Here is a 22,220-nt window from a genome sequence, read left to right on the forward strand (position 1 = left end):
TGCTCATGTTTAGCGACACGTAAGGAATGCCAACAAACCCATGTTTTGTTTGTGACTGGACAAATTGTTGTCAGTGCTCAGCCTTTGTTACGAGCACATCCTCACTGATGGTGTCAATGGGGAGACATGGAAAATGGGCCAAAGTATGTTGTTTATTTATAAAGAGAGTATCCTGGTTTCTTTCCTATAACTAAGGAGCAATTGCCCATTTATTCCATTAAACGTTTTCCCGCTGTACAAAATGACCCCCATTTTTCTTTAAATGCACCCATTGAGTCTGAAGATGGAATTAAATAATAACACATCACAAAATAAATGCAAGCCATTCCCAGTGCTATTGGGTGAGCTTTCCTTCCTTCCAGTTAAGCAAGAATAGTTTTCTCCTGTCTCTTTTGTAACTCCCATCTGTATGAGGAGACTTCTTCTGTTTAGTAAATAGCACAAAAGCTGGTGTTACCCCTTCTTGAGCCCCAGTTTCCATCTCTCCTTGACTACTATGCTTCACCTAAGTTTGGCAGTACAAAAGGTAGCAGAGAGACTCCTGTGCATCAAAACACAAACAGTACCGGAGTATTTGTGGCACTGATGCCTGTATTAGTCGTGGTGGAATCTCAAAGTTGTGCTTCATTTTCCCTTATTTTTTTAAACTAGGTAGCCCATGAAGAAGTTTAATCATGGCAACACAGCCCATTCCACCTATCTTTCTGGTTAACCTATGGTTAGTGGCAACCCATCAAACTTAATGGGCAAAATTTATGTTCACAGATGGCAAATTTTACAGTGCAGACCAGACTAGCAAGGCCACAAATTAATCTCTCCCCCGTGTCATAAGAATTTCACTGCACACATGTAGAGATCATCTATCAACAAAGTGAGCAATATTGACTGTCAAGTCTAGTGAGAGTATTAAATGCACAGTTAGCCTCCAGATTGTGCCCTGTGACATACCTGGGTCCTTCACTGCACCATACCACACTGGCTGGATTGTAGTAGGAAAAAGAACAAATTCCCTGGACCACAGCACAACCAGAGCTTCAATCCAATCTTAAATTGTAGTTACTGAATGAAAACAGCCAAGGCTTAGCTTAACCAGAGCAAACCAGTTCGGACTGATGAAAGGGACTGGAAGTGACAGCTGAAGCTTCGCCCTGTAAGTGACATTACTGGAAGGACAGGAGCTTGAAGAGCAAGTATCTTTCAACAAACCATATTGCTGAATCAAGAAAGTGTTTCCAATTGCTTTTCAGTTTCCAAGCTTGGTTAAGAATTCCACATTTTACCAAAATGAGGAAGAATCTGCTTTTATATGAGAACTGAAGTCAGTTTTGCTAGAACAAAATCCAACATAAAATAAAATACTACACAACACAGCATGAAATAGTAAAGAGGTGCATAAAACTGAACATATCTGCTCTTTTGCATACTGTCAGAGCTGAAAGTTGGCATCAAACGCTGTGTTGAGAATGACTTGATTTTGATCTATCAGCTCATATAAGCCAGACTGCAGCTCACCCTGCTACACTTAGAATAGATATGATTAAAAATGATCAGTTATATTAGGAAAAAATATATTTCCCTAGGCAAACATTCACTTCAATGTATTTTATCTGGCTATAACACACAGAAATTCTATGTATATAAAAATCTTCTGGGTTTTTACAGACATTAGCATTCAGCTGAAACACAGGGAAAGCCTGCAAGGGAAACTGCATAAATTAGATGCAGGCACTATAGTGATTGTATTTCCCTCGGCATAATTCCCTGCCTGCTATGTAAACTCCAGCTGAATAATCTCTCCATGGGCCCCAGGTATGTCATTTGAAATAATCATAGCAACAGTTGCTGGTGCTCTCTCCATCCTGAAGGACAGGTGAACCATGAGTAGAATGGCCTTCTGTCTCTTCAGCATTCAACTGAAGGTTAAATAAAAACACTTGTAGTTTCACTGATGAAAAGCACAGTGCAAGCAAAGCCAAAAGAAGGACCAGATAGGCTTAGACTGCATAGAGCCAATCCTGAATTTTCCAAAGAAGTACTTCTGGGCAGATAAAATCATGCTGATTTATTGTAACAGAAACATCTCCTCAAGATTAACACTTTTCAAAGAAGGAAATCCCCATGGAAACCTGACTGCCTTCCCAGCAGCTTGGGAGCACCGCAATGCACACACTGCAGGTCAGGAGCGTGCCACAAAGTAACTCCTGCCTGATGGCTGGGGACACACAAGTCATAGAGGCCTATTTGAGACGAGGGTCTCAGCAGCAGCCAGGCTCTTGTGGCTCATCCTGGGGCTCCCAACTCCATCTGTTTCTGCCTCCTTGAAAGCCCATGTTGGTTGCTGTGTTCAGTGCTTCCAGAATCTACTTTGCTTTTGAAAGGCAGCATTTCAAAACTAGCTCAGCAAGAAGTTTTTAGTGCTCTCCTGGCCAGAAGAAACATCAAGCCCCAAAGCTGGCATCATTTGTTACAAGGTGAATGTTATTTTAGAAATTTCAGTGGAAAGAAAACATCCTCATCTAAGAGTGTCTCTAATACCTAGGGAATTTTATCTGTGGTGTGGCAAAGAGAAATAAAAACTGAGAATTAAGAGCTAATGTTAAATCTTTGCAGAGCCTTAGGCAAATTCCATAATCTCTCTGCTATAGCACTGAGGATCAATACACAACTGCTGAAACCTGACTGCTCAATGAGGTTGGTCTATCTACTGACAGTGGATACTAGACAAAACCATATTTAATGAAGAAAAATCAGTAAAGCCATGTAAAGGCAAGAAGTTTGGGTTTATAGGAAGACCTTTCCTTACCAAAACCTTTTAAAGTCTAGTTAAACCCTATGATATTTCTCACATATTTCCCCCATCCCTGAATAGTGCTTGGGATATTGCAGACCATTTCTTTCCTTCTGCCTGTGCACTGTGCTATGAACCACTTGTGCTGATTTACGCATCTATCTGCAGGTTTATTGATATGTATCGGCTACTTCACAAGCGTTGAATGATTTCCAAGTGCTGCATAAAGTTTGCTGTCTGTTTTCTCAACATCTGTCCCCAAAGTGCACTTCTATCATGTGCTGCTCCCCTCGTTCTTGGATCAAAAAGTTGGCAGTAAGGCATGAATCTATTTGAGGTTTGCTAGCACAGGCTGCAACTCTTTCTTTCCCAAGCGTCTTGCATTCTCACTGCATATGACACTTTCCAATTACCTTTTGGCCCTTCTATTCTCTCAGTCTGGCTCACATTCCTCTCCAAATTTGGTTTCCATGCAGCTCTGAACCCACAGCCTGACAGCTAAGGACACAACAAATATATAGCACTAACCCTCGGGGTGGTTAGAAATGCCTGAATTCTCCTATTACAGTCAGATTCACAAGTAAAGGTCAGTAAAAAGTCTCAAAGCTTAAAACAAAAATGGCCCATACGATAAGCAGTCAAAACCTTGAAGAAGCTTGAGGAAGGATGGGCTGTCTTACAGAATGAAAAACGAAGACAACTTGCAAAGTTTGGATCCAAATCCTGGCTCTGCCAAAGACTTCCTACGCAAGCTGAAGCACGTCTCGTTTTCTCACCTCTCAGCTCCCTCTGTAGAATGTAACAAAATAGTTCCTCACCACATATGACCTTGTGCAAGATGTACCCCATGTACTTGGAAAGATGGTGAGGAAGTTGATAAAAGGAGAGGAAGCTTCACTGAAGACCTGGAAAACCCTCCTGCAAACTGTCTAGCAAAATGGATCACCGCAGTTACCCTGCCTGACTTAGAGAGGCAGAATGATGACTAGAAGCAAACAGAATTACAACAAAAAAATAACCATACAAAAATTTATAGCTCATACTTTAAAATCAATTCCCATGTTCAAAAAAGTGTCATCCACACAGATAATTCCAAACTATTTATCATTTTCCCCAGTTGGAAAGAAAATGCTTAAGTTCTCTGTGGAAAACCCTGAATGTAACCAAAGAAATTGCATCTGACACAGATTTGTCCCTATCTGTGGGCTGTTCAGCATAGAGCACTTTAAAAATTCTCTTACCTTAATACAAACTGGTCTGCTAGAGAGTCCTCAGCCAGGGCAACATGAAAGGTCACAACGTCACCTTCTCTGACTGGGTTGAGTGGTAAGCGAATAACGATATTTTCATCCAGCCTCAGTGAAGACTGTTTTAATTCATCTTGATTTGGGTAAACAACAATGCTACCAATCCTCTCCATAGCTGAAAAAGCCTTCTGTTCATTATCTTGACCTGCATGGATATTGTTTTCCCATTTTTCATCCTCTGGAGAACACTCCCCATCTGTTGTGTAGATCTTATAGAAGAGCTCCACAGTAATCCCTTCCAGGGAGGCTGTTTCCTCTGAAACCAAGGGTGGAGGGGAGCTGAACCAGGTAGGAGATAATTCCAGCTCTGCAACACATAATCCCAGATGACCTGTCAACCTACAGCTGGCCACAACTTCTCTAGACTCCAGGAGAGCAAACATCTTCACACAAGGCAACATCTCCTCAGAATTATAGTCATCCCAGTCCTTCCCCACAATATAGAACAAGGTTTGTATTTTAGGGTTGTTGGAATAGATTGAGCTGTTGATTATGTGAGATTTTAATTTCCAATTAAAAGTGAATTGGTTTGAGAAACCAAAAGATGCAGAAGTCAGCATGAGGTCCAAGGGAACAGCCTGTTCAACAGAAAAGGGTCCATATGTGGCATTTAGGACAGGTGGCAGTCTGGCTTTGTATATAAAGAATGAATCCACCCTAGACTGCAAGCTGGAGTTCCTCATGATATCCTGGTTGGCTTCTTTGAGGAAGAAGAACGTATCAGCATTGCAGATTTGATAGTTTGCAGGGAGGTACGTTGGGAGGTTTGAAAATCTCTGTATGCTGTCCATGATCCCTCCTCGGCTCTCCACCACTGCAGGCCAAAGGAAACAGAAAGACAACTCTAACGTTTGCTTAGCATGCCCCTCAGTTTTCCTCAAAAGCAGCGTATTCACAGAGATCAATACTGCTAGCCACAATTACAGAACAATCTGACACAGGTACCATGGAATAACGCTGTTGGCTCAAAGGTCATACACTGAAAACATCCCACTGCATCAGCTGTAAGCTCCCTCTCCACCTTCCCCAACTAAGATCTACTTGAAAGCCATTAATCAAGACTGGGGAAAACAAGGAGACTGATTGGCCAGATCCCAGTCAAGTTTCTAAACTTCCTGCTGGTTGCTCTTTGTTCTTTTAGTGCCAGATCAAACTTACAACTTTTCCTCATCCATGTTTCAACATACATAAGAATCTAATATACTGAATATTAATAAATCAGAACATTGTCTTTAGCCCAGTGTCACTAACACAATGCCATGGGGGTTGCAAATGCGCATCACTCCCAGTCTGCTTTTGATAGGTCAGCCTTTGGGAAGTTAGCGGCAACCTGATAAAGGCTTTGTGTTCTTGAAACCCAAACTTTTCACACACACAAAAATGGGTTTGATAGGGGTCTCAGTGGGATGAATTTATAGGCAAGAGTGAACTTGAGAGACGGAGAAAAATCCTTTACACAAGAGTCTGCAGACGGTTAGAAAGATTTTCTGATTTAATTCCAGAGGAGAATGAAACACATTTGGAAACCACAAAAGTTTCTCTACAACACAATGGTCAATCCTCCAGCCAGTGCTGAGCAATTTTTCCTAGGCAAGAAAAGATTCCAGAGGGAGGGAGGGATCAAACAGACGTCTTTGGTTTGGGCCGATCTCTAATTAATAGTGAGATATATTCAATCTGGGCTGTGACTCTACCAGAAAGAAATGGTGGGTCTTTCAAACTATCAATGCATACGCTCCAACAAAAAGCTGGTGAATGCAGCTCCAGGGACTGCCAGTGAGGAAATAAACAGAAACCAAATGAATTGAAATGAAGCAGTTCCATAATGCACACAGATAACAAAGGAACAATGACAGAGCCTAAGGTCAAAGCTCTTGCTGTCTCTTGCTGAAGCCCAGTGGAGATTTTACTGTTTGCCAGGACTGGGGAGAGCAGATACACAAGGCACCTGCTACAAGCCACATGATTCAGATACTTGCAGCCACAATTTAGCAGGTAAAAGCTCTAATATTTAAGCTAATTTTTCAGGTTGTGTATTTTTAAAGCCTTCACTTAGTGCAGACAGATTCTAGGGCAAATCTCATCCATTTGACTTTGCTCCACTTTTGCTCTCAGTTGAAATTCTGCTCATTTATTTTCTATGGCTTGTGATTATCTACACTCATTTAAACGCTTCTTATTTCATCACAATACTTCTGGCCTTTCCTGGTGCTGTATACTGAATTGTGTTGATGTTCTTCTGGAACATTCTTTGTGGAAATGAGTAAATATGTGAAAAAAATACAAAAGCCTAAAAAAAATTCGCAGCAGAAAGCAGTATCAACAGTCACCTCTCTCACTACTCCACACAGGGATCAGATCAGGGTTTCCTCTCAGATTGACAAGCAGATGCAGTTGCAGAGCAGCTGTCATGCAAGCACCCCACTTGAGTGTCCTCTCGGTTCTTATGCCATGCATAAACACTTCAGCCCATCTCTCATAACATGCCAGTGCAGACAACACCTCCTGGCTGCACGCAGCTGAAATGCAGAAACCCAGATGATGAGAAACTTCCTCCTCCCTTCTCTATGTGAGCATTGACTGGGCCAGCTTGGTATGAAATCACACCTCACACAGGGGACAACCAATTTTCTACTGGAGAATATTAACTTTAGCCCTTCCTTTCCACATCTCATTTCACCCAGATGTGAGTGATGGGCACCTGGCGCAGTCCCTGGGTCCAGAGACCCCAGTTCTCTATGGCAAGCCAGAAGGTGTGAGTAGTAATAAGCAACTTGGGAAGAAGACAGATGTAGTCCCTCTAGGCAAGAGGCTAACCAAGCTATAAGCAGTGTAAAAAGTAGGAGGCACAAGCGAAAGAGCTCAGAAAACAGCAGGTGCTGCATAGCAGGGATGGACACACTGCCTGTTAGCACCACATCAACCCACAACAGGGATGGAAGCAAAGAGCAGTAGTGAGCACCATTTACCAAGGGTCAGGTAATGTCCCACCACTGCGTGCTGTGCTGCTCTGTGGGAGCCCCAGCACTCTTATCCCACCACTGAATAACAAAGTACTCGGGAAACACGCTGCAGGTCAAACCTTGTCCTGCTCATTTCCCTCGGAGAAGGGAGAAAGAAGATCAATGCCAATTCTAGAACCAAAGTCACCAAGCAGTGTTTTAGCAGCTCCATTACTGCTATGCTGTTTATAGAGCACCCAGACACTGCATGGTTTGTGTGCTGGTGTACAACTGCACAACTCAGTCACTGAAAGTGAACTTCGCCCCTTGAAGCCAGGGGCAGCAAGGGGAGGAACGGTGTTGTTTCTTCAGTAAGGAGTCAAATACAGCCAACCACCTTCCTGGATTAATTGTAGATAAACTGAACTACATTTGAAATAAATACTTTTGAGAAACTGCACTTATAATTAAAATTGTGTAGCCGTACAGGCCAGCAAAGGATGCACAGCAGCAAGAGTACTCTCCATTGCTGGGAGAAGAGCTGAAATTTGCCTTCTCCCAAGACACAGATTTAAACACCGACATAGCTCCTGAACTTAAAGAGGAACCATGAGCAAGGCAAGGCTTAAATGCACTTGTCTTCACATTATAGGGCTTTCCCCCTCCATCCTTTATGCAGATATTTTCTCTCTCTCTCAAGCAGAGAATTACACAAAGCTTAAAACATACATTTTTTTCCCTTTCCTCCATTTCATTCCAGTGGCAACATTCAGTGCCTCTTCTCAGAACTGGCACAAGGGCTGGGATACCAGCCTGCTGCAACTCAAACACAATGAGACACAAATTTTGTCTGAAAGCTGATATGGGAAGACATAAACACCAGTAGACAAGGCTGGGCTTTGTCCTAAAACCAGCCTGCAACAAAATACGATATCTGAATTTAGCAACATTTATGACACTGAAGGTACATCTAAAAAGATATAACTCATATGATAGCAGACCAACACTCCACCTTTTTAATTCAGTACATCAGCACCACAGCATCAATCTCCTCACAGCAGCAATCACAAACAGGACACATTTGCAGCTTTCTGGTTTGCAACAAAGCAATGAATAAATCACCTGCTCCTTTAATAAACACTCGAGCAAGATCAAAAGAGGGCAGAACATTAGATCAGAAGGTGGGCGAGTCCTAATTATTTAACAAAAGAGAGCAAGAGTTCAAGAAAAGTAAATGGAGGGTGAATGAGCATCCCCAGAGCCCAGTGCTGAAGACAGCCTGTTTCTCAGACTACTGTGGCATTGAAGGGAGATGGAGGGAAGTAAGACATTCAATGCGACTTGGGTTATTTAGCTTTAATTTCTAAAGTAACTTTTACCTTGTAACAGGTTTTCAGGAGGTGCTTTGCTCCTTTTAAAACACTTACTTGCACTAGCCAAATACCAAGACCCCTAGTGCAAAACCAGGTCAACTTGTAAAATCTCATCGCTCCCATTTTATGCCAAACCCCCTCGCTCCTGAGTCAGGCAAGAGCTTCATAGCTTGGCTCATCCTGAAAACTGAGTGCAGACAGAAAGGAAACACCCTTCTGATGTTTCTGAAGAGCATAAAGTTACCCATCACCTTTGGTTTTAATCTCACTGGACCATGGACTGAAGCCACAAAACCAGCAGAGAACTTAGACACATGCAAGGCCACAGGTGTAGTTCACACTGTGCAATGAAAGTCTGCTGTTCATGTAACTCAAGATTTCATTTCAAGCTACATTTCTTAGCTTTCATACATTTTAATGTAGAAGCATTTAAGAAGCAAAACAAGTATCCCCATAGAAGGCAGTGGTGGCAGTGGCAGATCAGCATTAAAAACTAATGCATCTACGCTAAGCTGTAGCAAGAAGAAAGTCTTTAAAATTCATCATTTTGAAAGTAAAAAGGAAAGTAACTCCTGATGGAGCATGAATCCAAATTTCACATCTAAATCTTCCCTCTACTTTAGCGAGCTACTTCACAGGAGCCAAGTCTTCCATAAGCCCTCAGTAATTCTGAAGCTGAAGGTGTGAAGAACAAGAAGTGTTTAAAATTGCAACTTTTGATATTCTTTTTCTCTGAAAACAAACAAGAAATCTGATCCTGCACCTGGGGGAAAACTGCTAAAATGTTCAAATTCAGCTTTTTTGCAGCATCATCAGAACTGTAGCGTGAGATCATACAGACATTCCTCTTTTACAAAGAGGAATCATTTCAAGTAATGTGGTGCCAGTAAGTACTATGATGTTATCCATGACTCATGCAGAGGCAATCAATGGCTTGTCTGTATAGGAGAAAAATCACCAGTCCTTCCCACCAGGCCTCGCTAAAGACCATAAAGAACAAACTACACATGTACATTATTCCACTATAAAAAATGGCTCTATTCATAATAATTATTTTGCTCTGGAAATGCAGGCATTATCCCTGAATGAAAACAAATTGTATCCCAGAACAGGGTGTCTACACAAGGAAAGCTATTCTGTAGCTGATAAATTACAGCAGATTCTGGACCAGCTGTGTAGGTCACTTTCTCTCATACATGCAAGGGATAACCCCTGATGTTATTTAAGGACCCCTACCATGTGCAAGGTGATTTGGCCTGGTGACAGCTGAAGAAGCTCTGACTCTCAATCCTGGCAGCAGGAAAATGAGGAGGATGATTGGAGTGGAAATGTATCACGAGTTTAGACCTCATCTGAGCACTATATGAGTAGGATAAGTTTGGGTTGAGTGAGAATTTAAGGAGCCCAGATGAACACCCGCCTCACACTCTCCCTGACTCATTCAAAATTTAATATGATATCCATGGAAGGAGGATGTCACTGTTTACTTCCACATTCAGAGTCCATCCTGTGACTCATCTCCTCAGTTTTACATTAGGGCGGAAAAGGAAGAGATAAACCCTCCACAGTCCTGCTGAGGAACAACTTCCATCACCTACCATTCAAAACTAAGCCTTTCTCCTTTAGTACTTGAGGTAGTTCCATAGTGAGCCACACTAGCACAGAACAAAAAGACAAAACGCAAACCATAATAAGTCTTTTCAACTGTAACAGAATAATTTGAAGATACAACACTGCAAGAAAGAGCTAAGAAAAGATCACAATATTTTTTAACATTAAAGTCAGTGCAGAAGCTGTCAACATATAAAAAATTCTAGCATAAGAAAAGATTATAGGAGACCTTTGAGCTCTTCTCATTCTCTAATTTTCTTATCCTAGTTTGAGGTAAGGATAGAACTCACAACCAGCTCACGGTCCTTACATTCCATCTTGATTATACATTTGTGCAGACAGATTCACTCTGCAGAACGTTGCTGGTCAGACAGCTCAGTTTGAAAGACAAGAAAAGGGATGCAATTTACAAAAAAAAAAGGTCTACTTAATCCAAAAATCTCGAAGTGATGAGAGGCTCATTAACTTCTGTGGGCCCGGGACACTGTCTCACTTTTCTTCTAATGTCTCAGACTTCTGTTACCCAAGTGCCACTGCAGCTCCACGTTCTGACCACACACTATGGGAGTTAGCCCATCCCATTTCAAATAGGTATCTAAGCTCAGCACAACTCCAGTCTCCCCTCTCAGTAAATCAATGAAAGATTCTCCAGAATCCATCCATCCCTCCTAGACACTTTTATCTTGGAGGTAATAAAACACCCTTGGGAGGAGCCTATTTCCAGCAGATAACTGCTAACGGTGGCCAGTGGAGACCTGCATGCTGCAGATGTAGATGTCTATGGGGAAAGGAGTGAGTTGGCCCCTTCAATCTCACAGCTCACTCTTCCCTAAAGCTTCTTTTCCCAGACCACATGCCTATGTCTGCACATCACTCTGCTTCCAAAAAGCTGGAAAGTAACGCCTTGGGCCTCTTAAATCTTCTGTCTGCTAAAATACATCTTTTGGGGCAAAATTAAGGCATACATATGAATGAAACCCCTGATCAGGCCACAAGCTCAGTAATAAACTGTATAATTGTGTTCCAAAGCAAGTCAAGTGCTTTGCCTGCTTACCACTGCCAAAAACTTAAGTAGGATGTAGAAGTTTTCAAGCTGGTGCTCACTACAGTTTTCAGCTTGCATGCATTTTGCACAGTCACCCATACTGAAAGACATACGTACAGCAAGGCCACCTACAGATAGTAATAAAACCATCCTGTCTGAAAGGCTGCCTATAAATCTTATTAAAGTAATCCCTTCCCTGAACCCAGATTATTACCTTCACCTTTATGGTAGAATAAAAATTAATTTTCTCAGCTATAATAAGCGTATGATAAGAAGGCATCACTTGGGACTAAATAAAGATTATAATTAACTCCAACTGAATAAATCTAAATTTAGCCTGGACTAGCAATTTGTTTTCATACATTTTCCTCTACGACTGAGTGAATAGGTACAGCAGGATTAACATCTCATGCCAGTTCCAGCACGGCTGGCACAGAAAGGAGTGAGGCAGAGTGTAATCCAATACCCAAAAGGCCTGAAGATTAATTCAGGGTTCTCTTATCAGCAAAAGTTTAGAAAACTGGGAAGGAAAGAAAGAAAGAAAGAAAGAAAAAAAGAAAAAACACTTTAAAAGGCCAAAAGTGGCATTAGTCCAGCAAGAAAAGCATGTGAAGTGTGGGACTCCAAAGAGAATACTGCTCGCTACACTCTCTAAATCAGCACTATGCAAAACTAAGACCTCTGCCATGGGCTGCTCAGGGCACATTTAGAAGCATCCTCTGTGCTTGCCTGTTCTTACTCTTTCCTATAAAGTATCTGCTTTTGGGTACTATCAGAAATGGGCTGCAGGGCCAGGTGGATCTGTGCTCTCAGTGGGCACAGCCATTCAATCTGCACTCCCTCATCTACAATACCCTCAGAAGTGATCCCTAAAGCAATTACAAAGCAAGACGACACAAAATTACACAAGCACATACAAGCACGCAAAGTGAAGTAAATGCATCACAGAAATATACAAAGTTTACCCTGGGTTTTTTACCCTTTATAACAGCACTATACCCACTCTATCAGAGGTTTTTTTTTTCCCCAAGGAAACGAGGCTCCACTTACAAAAGGTTGAGAACTGCCCTGCTAAGCCATCACCTCATTATTTGCCATTCTCTGGGCAGAGCATTGTTAACAGGATTGTTATAACTGGAAAGGAGGAGTTCAGTCTTGTTTACCAAACAGACCACATATTTATCCTAACCAGGAAACAACATGCAACCCAAGCAATGAAGCCACCCTGCTTTCTCCTCTGAATTACATGCTAGTCCATGCAGCCCCTGGATTTGACCACATAAGATTTTAACAGGTATAAAGCTACAGCTGAACCATTATTATTACAGCAGAATGGTTCTCCAAGCTGATATGTTTATTTCCAAAGACTGAGGTTCTTGTAGCTTAAAGGTAACACAGTTTGAAACACAAAAAGATGAAGTAAGAGTATGCATGTAACGTGTTACACTACTGTAACAACTTAAATTCACCTCTCATGAGGGTTTATCATTTCCTAGACAGGGCTATTTCAGGTAAGTTTTAGAGGCTTTTATTGCTCCCTCTGAACCCTGTACAGTGGGACACATGGTAACTAAGGCACCTGGGTTTATGTGCTAGAGTAATAGAAGAAAACAGTCACAATAAAAAAAAAAATATCTAAAACTCTCTAAACATCCCTAAAAGAGCTTTCCATGAAAAACGCTAGGATGGCTTCACCATCTGTGAGTAACGTTCCCATCCCTGTACCTCCTAAAATCTTTATGTCATCACGTATTCTATTTATTCACCTCCACCTTCCTCTCACAGGCGTGTTTCTGGTCAAAGCCTTCACCGTTAAGAACATTTATTCAAACGTGTCTGACCAAAAAAGCTGGAAGTTAGATATATTCCTGTAGTCCTGCCTAGATGATGTGGAGAAGCACTATGTGGTCCCAACCAGGGACTGTACAAAGGACAGGATAACTGTTTCTGGCCTCCCAGGGCCAGGGAGTTCTTGTCCAAATAGGAGTAGGGGATCATTTTGATGGGTGAAGCACAAAGGCAAATATATTGAGGGTGAACCTACAAAGAAAAAGGTGAGCATGAGGAGAGCATGGAGACACTAGACACTCCCTTTCCAAAACCCAAGCAGAAATGAGGTAAGACATTCACAGGGTTTCTCCTTTAAGTCTCCATCAGCCATCTCCAGCTCCTCCCTCCTCTTAACAGAGGCAATACAGGTATTTTCAGAACTAAGGTTTTCCAGCCCAGACTAACTCCCCAGGTGCTAAAGAGAGTTTTCCTCCATATCACACTCCAAAGCCACCTTGGTGCAGAAAACTGACAAAACTGTTTTAACTGCCCAAACCTCAGTGCAGGGAAGGTGTCCAAGAGAGGAAATCCCCCATGAGTTCTCATTTCATGTGGCTGTTGCAATCACCCAGGTTGCTCTGCTGGACTGACCACTGACATAACTTGCCATTCTAGTTTCAATCGGGATGTTTATACGGCAGGTGAAAGTCACAGGCTGCTCTTGGCAAGTTTCTCTGTATCTCTCATACAGCAGCAATGAGGAAATTGTCCTGCAGTTACAATTAGAGGCATTAGCACAGTGGCTAAAGATCATGAATTCATCAGCTGAAAGAACTGAGTGACAGAGCCACTACTGCAAGCTAAACTGAAGTTTAAAAACACCCGATTAACCAAGGAGAGCTTCTATTCTGGTTACCTGGAGTGGAGAGATGACTGTTAAAGCCCATACCCAGAGGTTTTGCACAACCTGCACTTGGTGGCAGGAGCCCCATAAATACAAACCATGAATACCAAGTCCACCTCAAGCTGCTTCCCCCAGGCATGAGCAGTGTTAGGACTTCCTAAAACCTCCTTCTCCCTTCCAGACACTCGTCAGCATTTCTCGTCTGGAGGTGGAGATGCCAAAACCAACCCTGAAAACCAGGACATCACCAACTCAGGAAGAAGGGTGATTTGTATGGGGACAGTCAAGAGGCACAGCCACCGCAAGGTGAAGCCAGGCTGGGTTACAGTCCCAGGGGCCACATCAGGACTGCAGATGCATCCCTCAGCTCCCCACCTCATTGCACTCGTCCTGGTATTGCTCCTTTCCCTGGTGCAGAGTTGATTCTTCCCGCTGCCAACACTGCAAACCCCTGTGCATCCCTCCTGACACCTGATAAATAAGGTTTGTCACAGCTACTGGAGGTTCTCATTCCTAAAGAGGAGGCTAGGAGAGTGCTCCCTAGTACTGTGATCTGAAGCAAAATTCATTTTCTCTCAGTGATACATCATAAACAACAGAAAACATATGTGTATGGGAGTGTGTGGATATATTTTCCAAACAAATGAAAGGCCTTACAAGGCAAACACATTTACTAAAGGTACCAGGTGATTGCAGAAGTAAATCTCTTAAATATATGCTCTAAACTATTAGCTAACTGTGAAATATTTGTATTCAAGTGTCAAAACATCTACATGTCACACAGAGCCAAGAGACTGACAGGAGAAAGGCCAGGATTTATGTTAGCTGGGGTCTATCTGTCATGGAGATAGGAAAGCTGAAAGTCCTTTTATTAAAATCACTCTCCTCCTGCAGATATTGATCTAAGCAGCTAGGGTTGAATAGCAAAGTGCATCCTCATCTCTCACAAAGGTACTCACTGGTACAGGAGTAAAAGACTGGAGTAAATGTCCTCGCACCCCCAGCTAATGGCATCCCAAAAGGAAGCAGGCAGAGATGAAGGGGAACTGGTATAAACAGAATTCCATGGCATTACGGCACAGCCGCCCTCCAGGAACTACTCAAGTCCTCTTCCAATATTATCAGAAAGGCTATTTTACTCCCAAATCACTAACATAGGTTTCTATTACTCCCAGATTGAGTTCACCATTAAAACCATAGAGAGAAACACAGTGCTGTCTGCATTGCTTGCACTCCCATTTTAAGACACAAATGCCATCTCCAAAGGATCTTCACATAAATCTGCTTCAGCATTTTCAATTTTTCCTCTACGTAATAATAGCAATAATTTCTGCCCCAGTCTGGCCTGATCCCTCTTTGGCTCCTGGAGGACCCAGACCTTTGCTGTGTTTCTCTTTGCAAGTTCTAGTTTGGGACTGCAGTCAGTGGCCTCAAGAATTACACCTAAAGACAAAATGAAGCAAAGTAACTTGAAGTTCTATATACTGCAGACCACCTACATTCCTGCATCCACAGAATACACAGGTACATCATTTCATAGTACTCCTGATTCTCCCCACAGAGGCTTCTGCCTTTGGTGATATTGTAAAATTCCTTGCATGAGCCAATGAGAAATTACAGGATATTAAAATGCTGGCAGCAGATTCTCTAAAAGCATTGTCAGAAAGAGGAAAGGTTAGCCCAAAGCCTTTCTCCAGAGCAATGGGCTTTCACTGGATTCTCCATCCTGTTGTTTCAAAGATCTTAGAGGAAACAAGCTCCAAACTGATGGACCCGAACAGCCACAGGAAACAACAAAAGCAGCTTACAATAAAACCCCTGTAAAGTTATTAAGAACACAGATATGTCTCGAATGCACAGAAAATCCTCTGTCTTACCAGCACTCATCCATATCCCACTGTGACTGTAATCCCAGGAAGAGCAGACACCAGGCACAGCCCCACTGGGGGACTGCAATAGAAGAAAACAGGTTGCAGAGACACGCAAAGCAAAATCCTGTGTCCAGCAGCAGCACCACAGCTCTGCCTGAGCACTGGGAGCACTTCTCATTTCACTCTCCATTGCTGTCAGAATCCTCCCCTGGATAGTGACCCTGGCTACACATGCTGAATTTTGTGACTCTTAGCAATGTAGATAAACACCTGGTTCAATCTTTGCAGTGTTTAAGTCTGTGGAAAGAAGTCAGCTTTCACTTAGGTTTCTCCACTGAACTCCAGAGGTGCAGGCTGTTGCCTCCAGCAAGATTCACGTCCCTATCGTGCGAACACGCATGCACATACATTATTTCAAGTGTGTGTGCAGTCTCACCAAGTCAGGGAGTTTGCCAAGGAAATTTAAGCACAAGCTACAGAGTTTGAGAACAGAGACCTGTGACGCCAGCCAGCCTTTCAGCTGCTTCAGAAAAAGCTCCATGGCTTTACAGATTCACCCCTGTAAGTTCAGAGATATCTGCATCTTTTTTCTCTGAACCCAATTTTCTACACACACTTTGCATTGCTCTTGCAGACAACCAACATTACACTAACCAGGCTCCCAAAACAGTATGTGTTCTCTGACTTTCATAGAAACAACCACACACACCTAGTTCTGCAGTTCAGACATCATTAAGTTATCAATTTATATCTCCTCTCAAGGAACAGCACACGAAAACATGAATCCTTCCTTTCTACTGACAGCTTCCCCATCCCAAAAACATACCCAGAACAAAAGTTTCTGTCTTCTCTCAGATTCCTTTACTTAATTCAACATTTTATTTTTGGAATTACAACAGCCTCAAGCAACTCCATTAATTTGCTACAGAGTAAAAGAGCTTTGTATTCTTAGGGAGGCTGCTGACCTCCTCCCCTGCTCCCTTGCTTATCGAAATAGTCCTGCTCGAGCACATCCCGCTATCAGAACAAAACAGAATTTTTCATGCTCGAATGCATTACTTTACTTTATGAATACACATTTGACATATTTTCCAAATCCACAGCAGATGCTGTCAGAATGGACGAAATAACCATCCCTCAGTAGCACTTTTCTCTTACTACAAAGAGCAAAGGCTACAGCTTGTCATTCACACGTGGAGAACGGCTTCTCATGGCCAGGGGGGAAGGAGCCTGCAGCCTCACCCAGGACTTCTTGGGTGTTTGTTTCTCTGTCTGCTGCCGATTAGTAATTTAGAGTTTGATTTTCTAAGCACAAGGAAAATTCCCAATAGCTCTGGAGGAGGTAGTTCAAGGAGATCTTGTCAAAATATTGGTGTGGAAAGAAAGTGAAACCTTATTATGGCTTTCATACTGCGATGCACCAAATACAGTTATCTTGCTCACAGGCAATTATTAACTTATAGGCAACGAATAAGAACTCCCAAGGAATACACAAAGTTGGATGAGGAGGTTCACTTGTGTTACTATATTAAGGTAATAGAAGATAATGAGCATTAGCTGACAGCATTTTCAAACTCTTCAAGAGTCAAGAGAAATAAATTAGATCAGATTTGAGATTGCCCAAGAAGGCAAAAAGCTGGATCTAATTATTTCCTCCATGACAGGGCAATTACAACATTGAGAAAGAGTCACAAGATAACCACTCTCATAGCCCAACCGGACACATGAGATAGGAAACTCCAGAACATCAACACGATGATTACATTAAGATGATGATCAATTTAGAATTAGTTTAGGCCACTGCCTGGACCACAGCAGAAAGTGCTCACCTACGAGGATGAGCTGGTAGCGAACTGGATGCACACTAATTTATAGCAGTGTTTCCCAACTTTCCTCTCTTACCTCTGAATTGAAACAACTCACTGATAGCAACCTGTAGCAGCTTGGGAAAAAGGACTCAAGACTGAGAGATCTGGAAAGTTGAGGCTCAACCTTTCCACACCAGGAGTGTTTATGCATAGGGTTAGCATGCAGTACTAGTTGTCAGTTATTTCAGGGAAAATTTATCATTTAAGAAATAGAAACTGAATTTGTACCAGTAATAATCTAGTGCAGAGGTTAGAAATACAAACATCTGCTTCCTGCTCCTCTGGGCCACTTCTTGCATTAGCACAAGTTTGCAGGCCCAGTTTCTGACTGGAATAAGACCCCGTAAATACAACTGACCTCACCAACCCCAATCTCATCTCTGTCTAGAATGCAGCTCCATCACAGCTCAGTGTCAGCATTTGGCCATTTGAAGCTGCCATAATGGGCAGTGAGAGGAGCAGCAAAATAACTGTGTTCACCTTCTGCTTAGTGGCATCTCCTGTAAATCTTTATGTAGATACATCCAAGTGCAGTTCAAGTTTTAAGTCAATTCAAGTTCAAGTCATATCTTATTACATCTAGTAATGCTCACCTACCCACAGCCCAGAGAATAAAATTCTGCAGAAACTCAGTATACAGGTCACTTGAGCACTCTGCTTCATCCGGCATTTGTAACTACAGGCGAGTACATAATTCACACTGCATAATTTATCCAGGGGATTTAGCCCATGGAACACCCAAAGCGGATAACAATTCCTTCATACTTACTTAGTTTTCAAAAAGCTCAGTCAACTATTTCTCTGCTTATTCTGAACTCTGCAAAAAGATTATGAACCTCTGGCTACATTCTTTCAGGGCTTGAGCTCTTAGCTAGATGTGATCAGTCAGATTAATTCACCTCTTTTTTAGTCTTCTAACCTTCAACTATTCTTGTTTCCTGAGTGGAGGAAAATGTGTGCAAGCACTAAATCTCAAACATGCTATTCTAGCATTTGGATTCCATTATCCTAGAGATAACATATAATCCTATAATGATACATAGTAAATTAACATTTAATCTCATATCAGAGAGTTCAAAGGGATCACAGACAGCTGGTGCTAAAATAAGCATTTGCTAGAGGCTGCAAGAGTGGGGAGCTGAAGATGAGAAGTGAGATCTAAGCTGCTCTGATGCTTTGGCTTGGCAAGACTGGGTGGCAAGGAAAGGATCAAATAAATCCTTGATACGAAGGAAACCATCTCCGAAACCAACCTGTGCTTTTCTGTTGTGAACACAGTCCTGGTTGTCCATGCAATGTGGAGAAATGGAAGATTGCCCACCTCAGAGCTAACAAGCAGGGAAGGTCATCATCTCACAGTGCTCACAGGGGACTTAATTCAGTGCTTGGTTCATCCCATTTGTCAATGTGCAGAGCTCTAATGAGGCTGGGAACAAAACATCCAACCTGGGGTGGAACTCTCTCCAGCTGCAGAGATCCATGGCCACCCCTTTTTTGTCACCTGGGCCTACTTCCATCATCCACATGCAGAACTGATGAAACAATGAGTTTCAACAGAGAAAAGCCAAAATCCATCTATCATTTTGTTCCTCTTTCACACGCTCTCATGCAAAGTGCTAATACACCAACCACCACACAATCTTTGTTAAGAACGATGGCTATTAATAGTTTTCTCCATAGGGGCTTCCTTAATAAATGCACATAGTGAGTCTGGTGAGGATGATGTTTTTCTCCTGAAGATGGGCACCATAAAAAGCCCCCAGCAGTAAGCCACAGACTCCCAAGCAGCACAAGGCACTAACGGGCTGACCAAAAGAGCAGAGATCAATCCCTGGCTTAACAAAGTCCCTCCAACTTCAACCAAGCCAAGATTTCACAGCTAGGGTAAGGGAGTAAGAACTGTTTTTATCTTCCCAGACGCTCCAGGTGCATAGTCCCACCCAGGTCCTATGGCATGTGCCTTCTCCTGGAAATTTGCAGACCCAACACTTAACCTTTGTTCATGGGCGGGAAAGAAACTATTGGAACCAGTCAGACTCAGGTCCTTTCTCTGAATCGAAAGACATACTTCATTGCCCTATCTCATGCTGGAATACATGTTATAAAAACACTCAGGTAGCCAAGAACCCATCACAGACACGGACAGTATTTCTAAGAAATACTGCCAAACCTTGCTAGCTTCCAGTGAAGACACACCAACCTCACTGCCAAAGCAGCTACAAAGTAAAGGCAATTAAAAAAGATCAAGAAAAGGGAAATAAACTTAGGCAGGATAGTCAATAAAATACAGTGAGCTGAATGTCACAACTCTGGCCATTGGCCACAATTCTGTATCTGAAGAAAACTTAACTAAAAATAACAAGAAAACCTGAAGTGTTGCGAGTTTTCTTTGCTCTAGCATATAACACATTTCTATTCCCCTTTCTCGATTAGCCAAACGAAGATCAATGTATCTATAAAACTCAATGACATGTTAATGCAAACCTTAAAAAAGATAAAATGCCTTTTATCTCAGCCTTAGGAAAACCTAATAAAGAATTAACAGTCCATGAAGCCATGGAATTTCACTCAAGGCTTTACTTTATGCCAGGACTTCCTACTCCATTAATTTTTAATGAATAGGTTTCCCCAGGCTTTGGGACATGTCGGTACAATTGTACATTGTCATTAAAATTGGTCCTATATTTTCCTTTGAAGCTAGGATAGGAACTTGGTTGTAGCATGCAGACTTAAAATACAGACAACACCCACAACGGATCAGAAATGTAAATCTGGAGCCACTGTTAAGATAAATACGCAAAAAAAAACGTGAACAAATATTGATTTTGATAATGGTCTGAGAGTTAATAAATTTATGAGCTCAAACTTTCACCTACAGGATGAGCACTTTGGATCAGAGCTCATTTGTAAAATCAGCATTTCAAATTTATATCTCAGAAGCAAGTGCCAGGAATCTAACACAACACTAGATGCTGAATCTTTAAAGGGATGCAGTCAAATATTAGTCTAGGATTTCATTCAAGATTGGCTCTCAGAATTAACAAGTCTTTAATAAGAGCCATGGACCATGCCGGGAGGCTGGGATACAGAAAGCCAGACACCCCCAAGCTTGGTGGGAAACTGGTCTCATCCAACTTCCCAGCTATATTTATTTCTACTGACAAGCACACAGCAGAAAGGCAAGAAATTTAAAATGCCAGTACTTAAAAACCCCAATAAATTCAATCTAATACTTTCACAAGTTTCCATCTCTCAACAGGTCCTGAATACCTGCAGCCACACTGACATTAAAGAAAACGCAGATGCTTCCCACTTCTGCTAATTGGAGTGGGCTTGATTTGGATGCCAAGGAAAGGGCCCACTCCTTTTACAGCTCCATGGATGAAGACTGAGGCCACAGCACCCAGCTGCAGCAGGATGCTTTCCTAGGGGGAGCATGGCAATAGCAGGAGAGGCATAACACAGAGCCCAAGATCATACACTCTTTAAGGCTGACAGGCTTGTGAATCAGCACAGGGAAAAAAGAGACAGAACTAGACAGCGAACACAGACCGAGGAAAAGCAGGAGGCAACAGTCCAGGAGAGACTGACAGGAACAGCAGTGAGCAAAGAGGAAGTGGCAGGAGTAGAAATGAAACTTGACTGTACAAAGATTGAAAACCTGCTATTTCCATTAAATATACATCTAAAAATAGAAACCATCGATCACTGGTTCAAAAAGCTAAAAGCCATACTTGAAGCCTTTCCATTATCTCTTGGATGAAGATGTCCCACCCTTAATCTACCATAGCCAGGTATGGAGAAAAGCTTCCCTGCCTCAGAGGTCCCACCTTCACAGAATCCTCCCTGAGGGCTAAAGCTCCTTAGATGCCACCAGTCTTGAGTAACATTTGCACCAGTTTACCCGGGATCATCCTCACCTCCTTTTCTACCTCTGCTTCTCCTCCTGCTCTGGGAGAACAGCTGCTGGTCCCAGGCACTCCAAGATTAATTATTCTTGGTTTCTCTCCTGCACAGTGCCTTGATCTGGCTAATATTAGGTAACTTCTCAGGTAGCATATTTATCTGCTGGCCTGAACATAAAAATCAACATCTGACTGATGACAAACATCAGGCAAGTTGGGTGGAGATCGTCCTCTGCAAACTTTACCACCCTTATCCTGGTAGACTTTGACCTCATGGCAAGAAGTCTGAGCCTCTCCCCTGGTTCCCACTTGAGGCACAAGCAAAAGTCTTGGCCAAAGTGAGAAACCTGGCATGGGACAAGAGAAGTACACAGGGACCCAACCTTGAAGCACAACCACTGCCTGATCCATACCACTGCTCTGCCAGTCAGATGCATCACCAAAGAGATAAGACACAAAGACTTAATCATCACCAAAGAGAAAAGACACAAAGAGAAGAAGAAAGATCACCAAACACACCCGAGAGGGAAATCCACACCAAGACCCCATTTCTACAGTCCCATTGTAGAACATGCCACTGAGGACATGCAGGGACCCTCACCAACCACTTTCTCATCTCTGCATTTCAGCTCAGGGTAAGGAGTTGAATGACTCAGTTGTCCTGTTCTGAGAGTATAGGAAAGAGGATTACGCAGTTCTGCCTCAACATACAAATGCTGTACATGGAATAACAGCCCCGGATGCATCCTGCACTGCAAATCTTGTTGGCAAAAAAAAAACCCAACCCTTATTTTGCCATCTTTACTCACCCAACATCTCATACATACCAAGTACAT

At 42.4% G+C, this 22,220-nt stretch overlaps 1 protein-coding gene across 3 annotated transcripts in view; it reads right to left on the reverse strand.

Annotated features, from left to right (window-relative positions):
• Nucleotides 1–22,220, reverse strand: part of TMEM132B (transmembrane protein 132B) — a 233,907-nt gene that overhangs the window by 165,763 nt on the left and 45,924 nt on the right. For 2 of the 3 annotated variants that reach the window (XM_057414845.1, XM_057414846.1), the window contains exon 2: nucleotides 4,030–4,909. The exons of the other annotated variant lie outside the window; for it this stretch is intronic. In XM_057414845.1, the coding sequence (XP_057270828.1) occupies nucleotides 4,030–4,909 (880 nt within the window). The remainder of the gene's footprint in view (nucleotides 1–4,029; nucleotides 4,910–22,220) is intronic. 3 annotated transcript variants of the gene reach the window in all.

The sequence above is a fragment of the Pezoporus wallicus genome, unplaced genomic scaffold (assembly GCF_028554395.1).
Source record: "Pezoporus wallicus isolate ANWC-B61680 ecotype Strahan unplaced genomic scaffold, APGP_CSIRO_Pwel_v1 contig_8047, whole genome shotgun sequence".
Classification (NCBI taxonomy): domain Eukaryota; kingdom Metazoa; phylum Chordata; class Aves; order Psittaciformes; family Psittacidae; genus Pezoporus; species Pezoporus wallicus.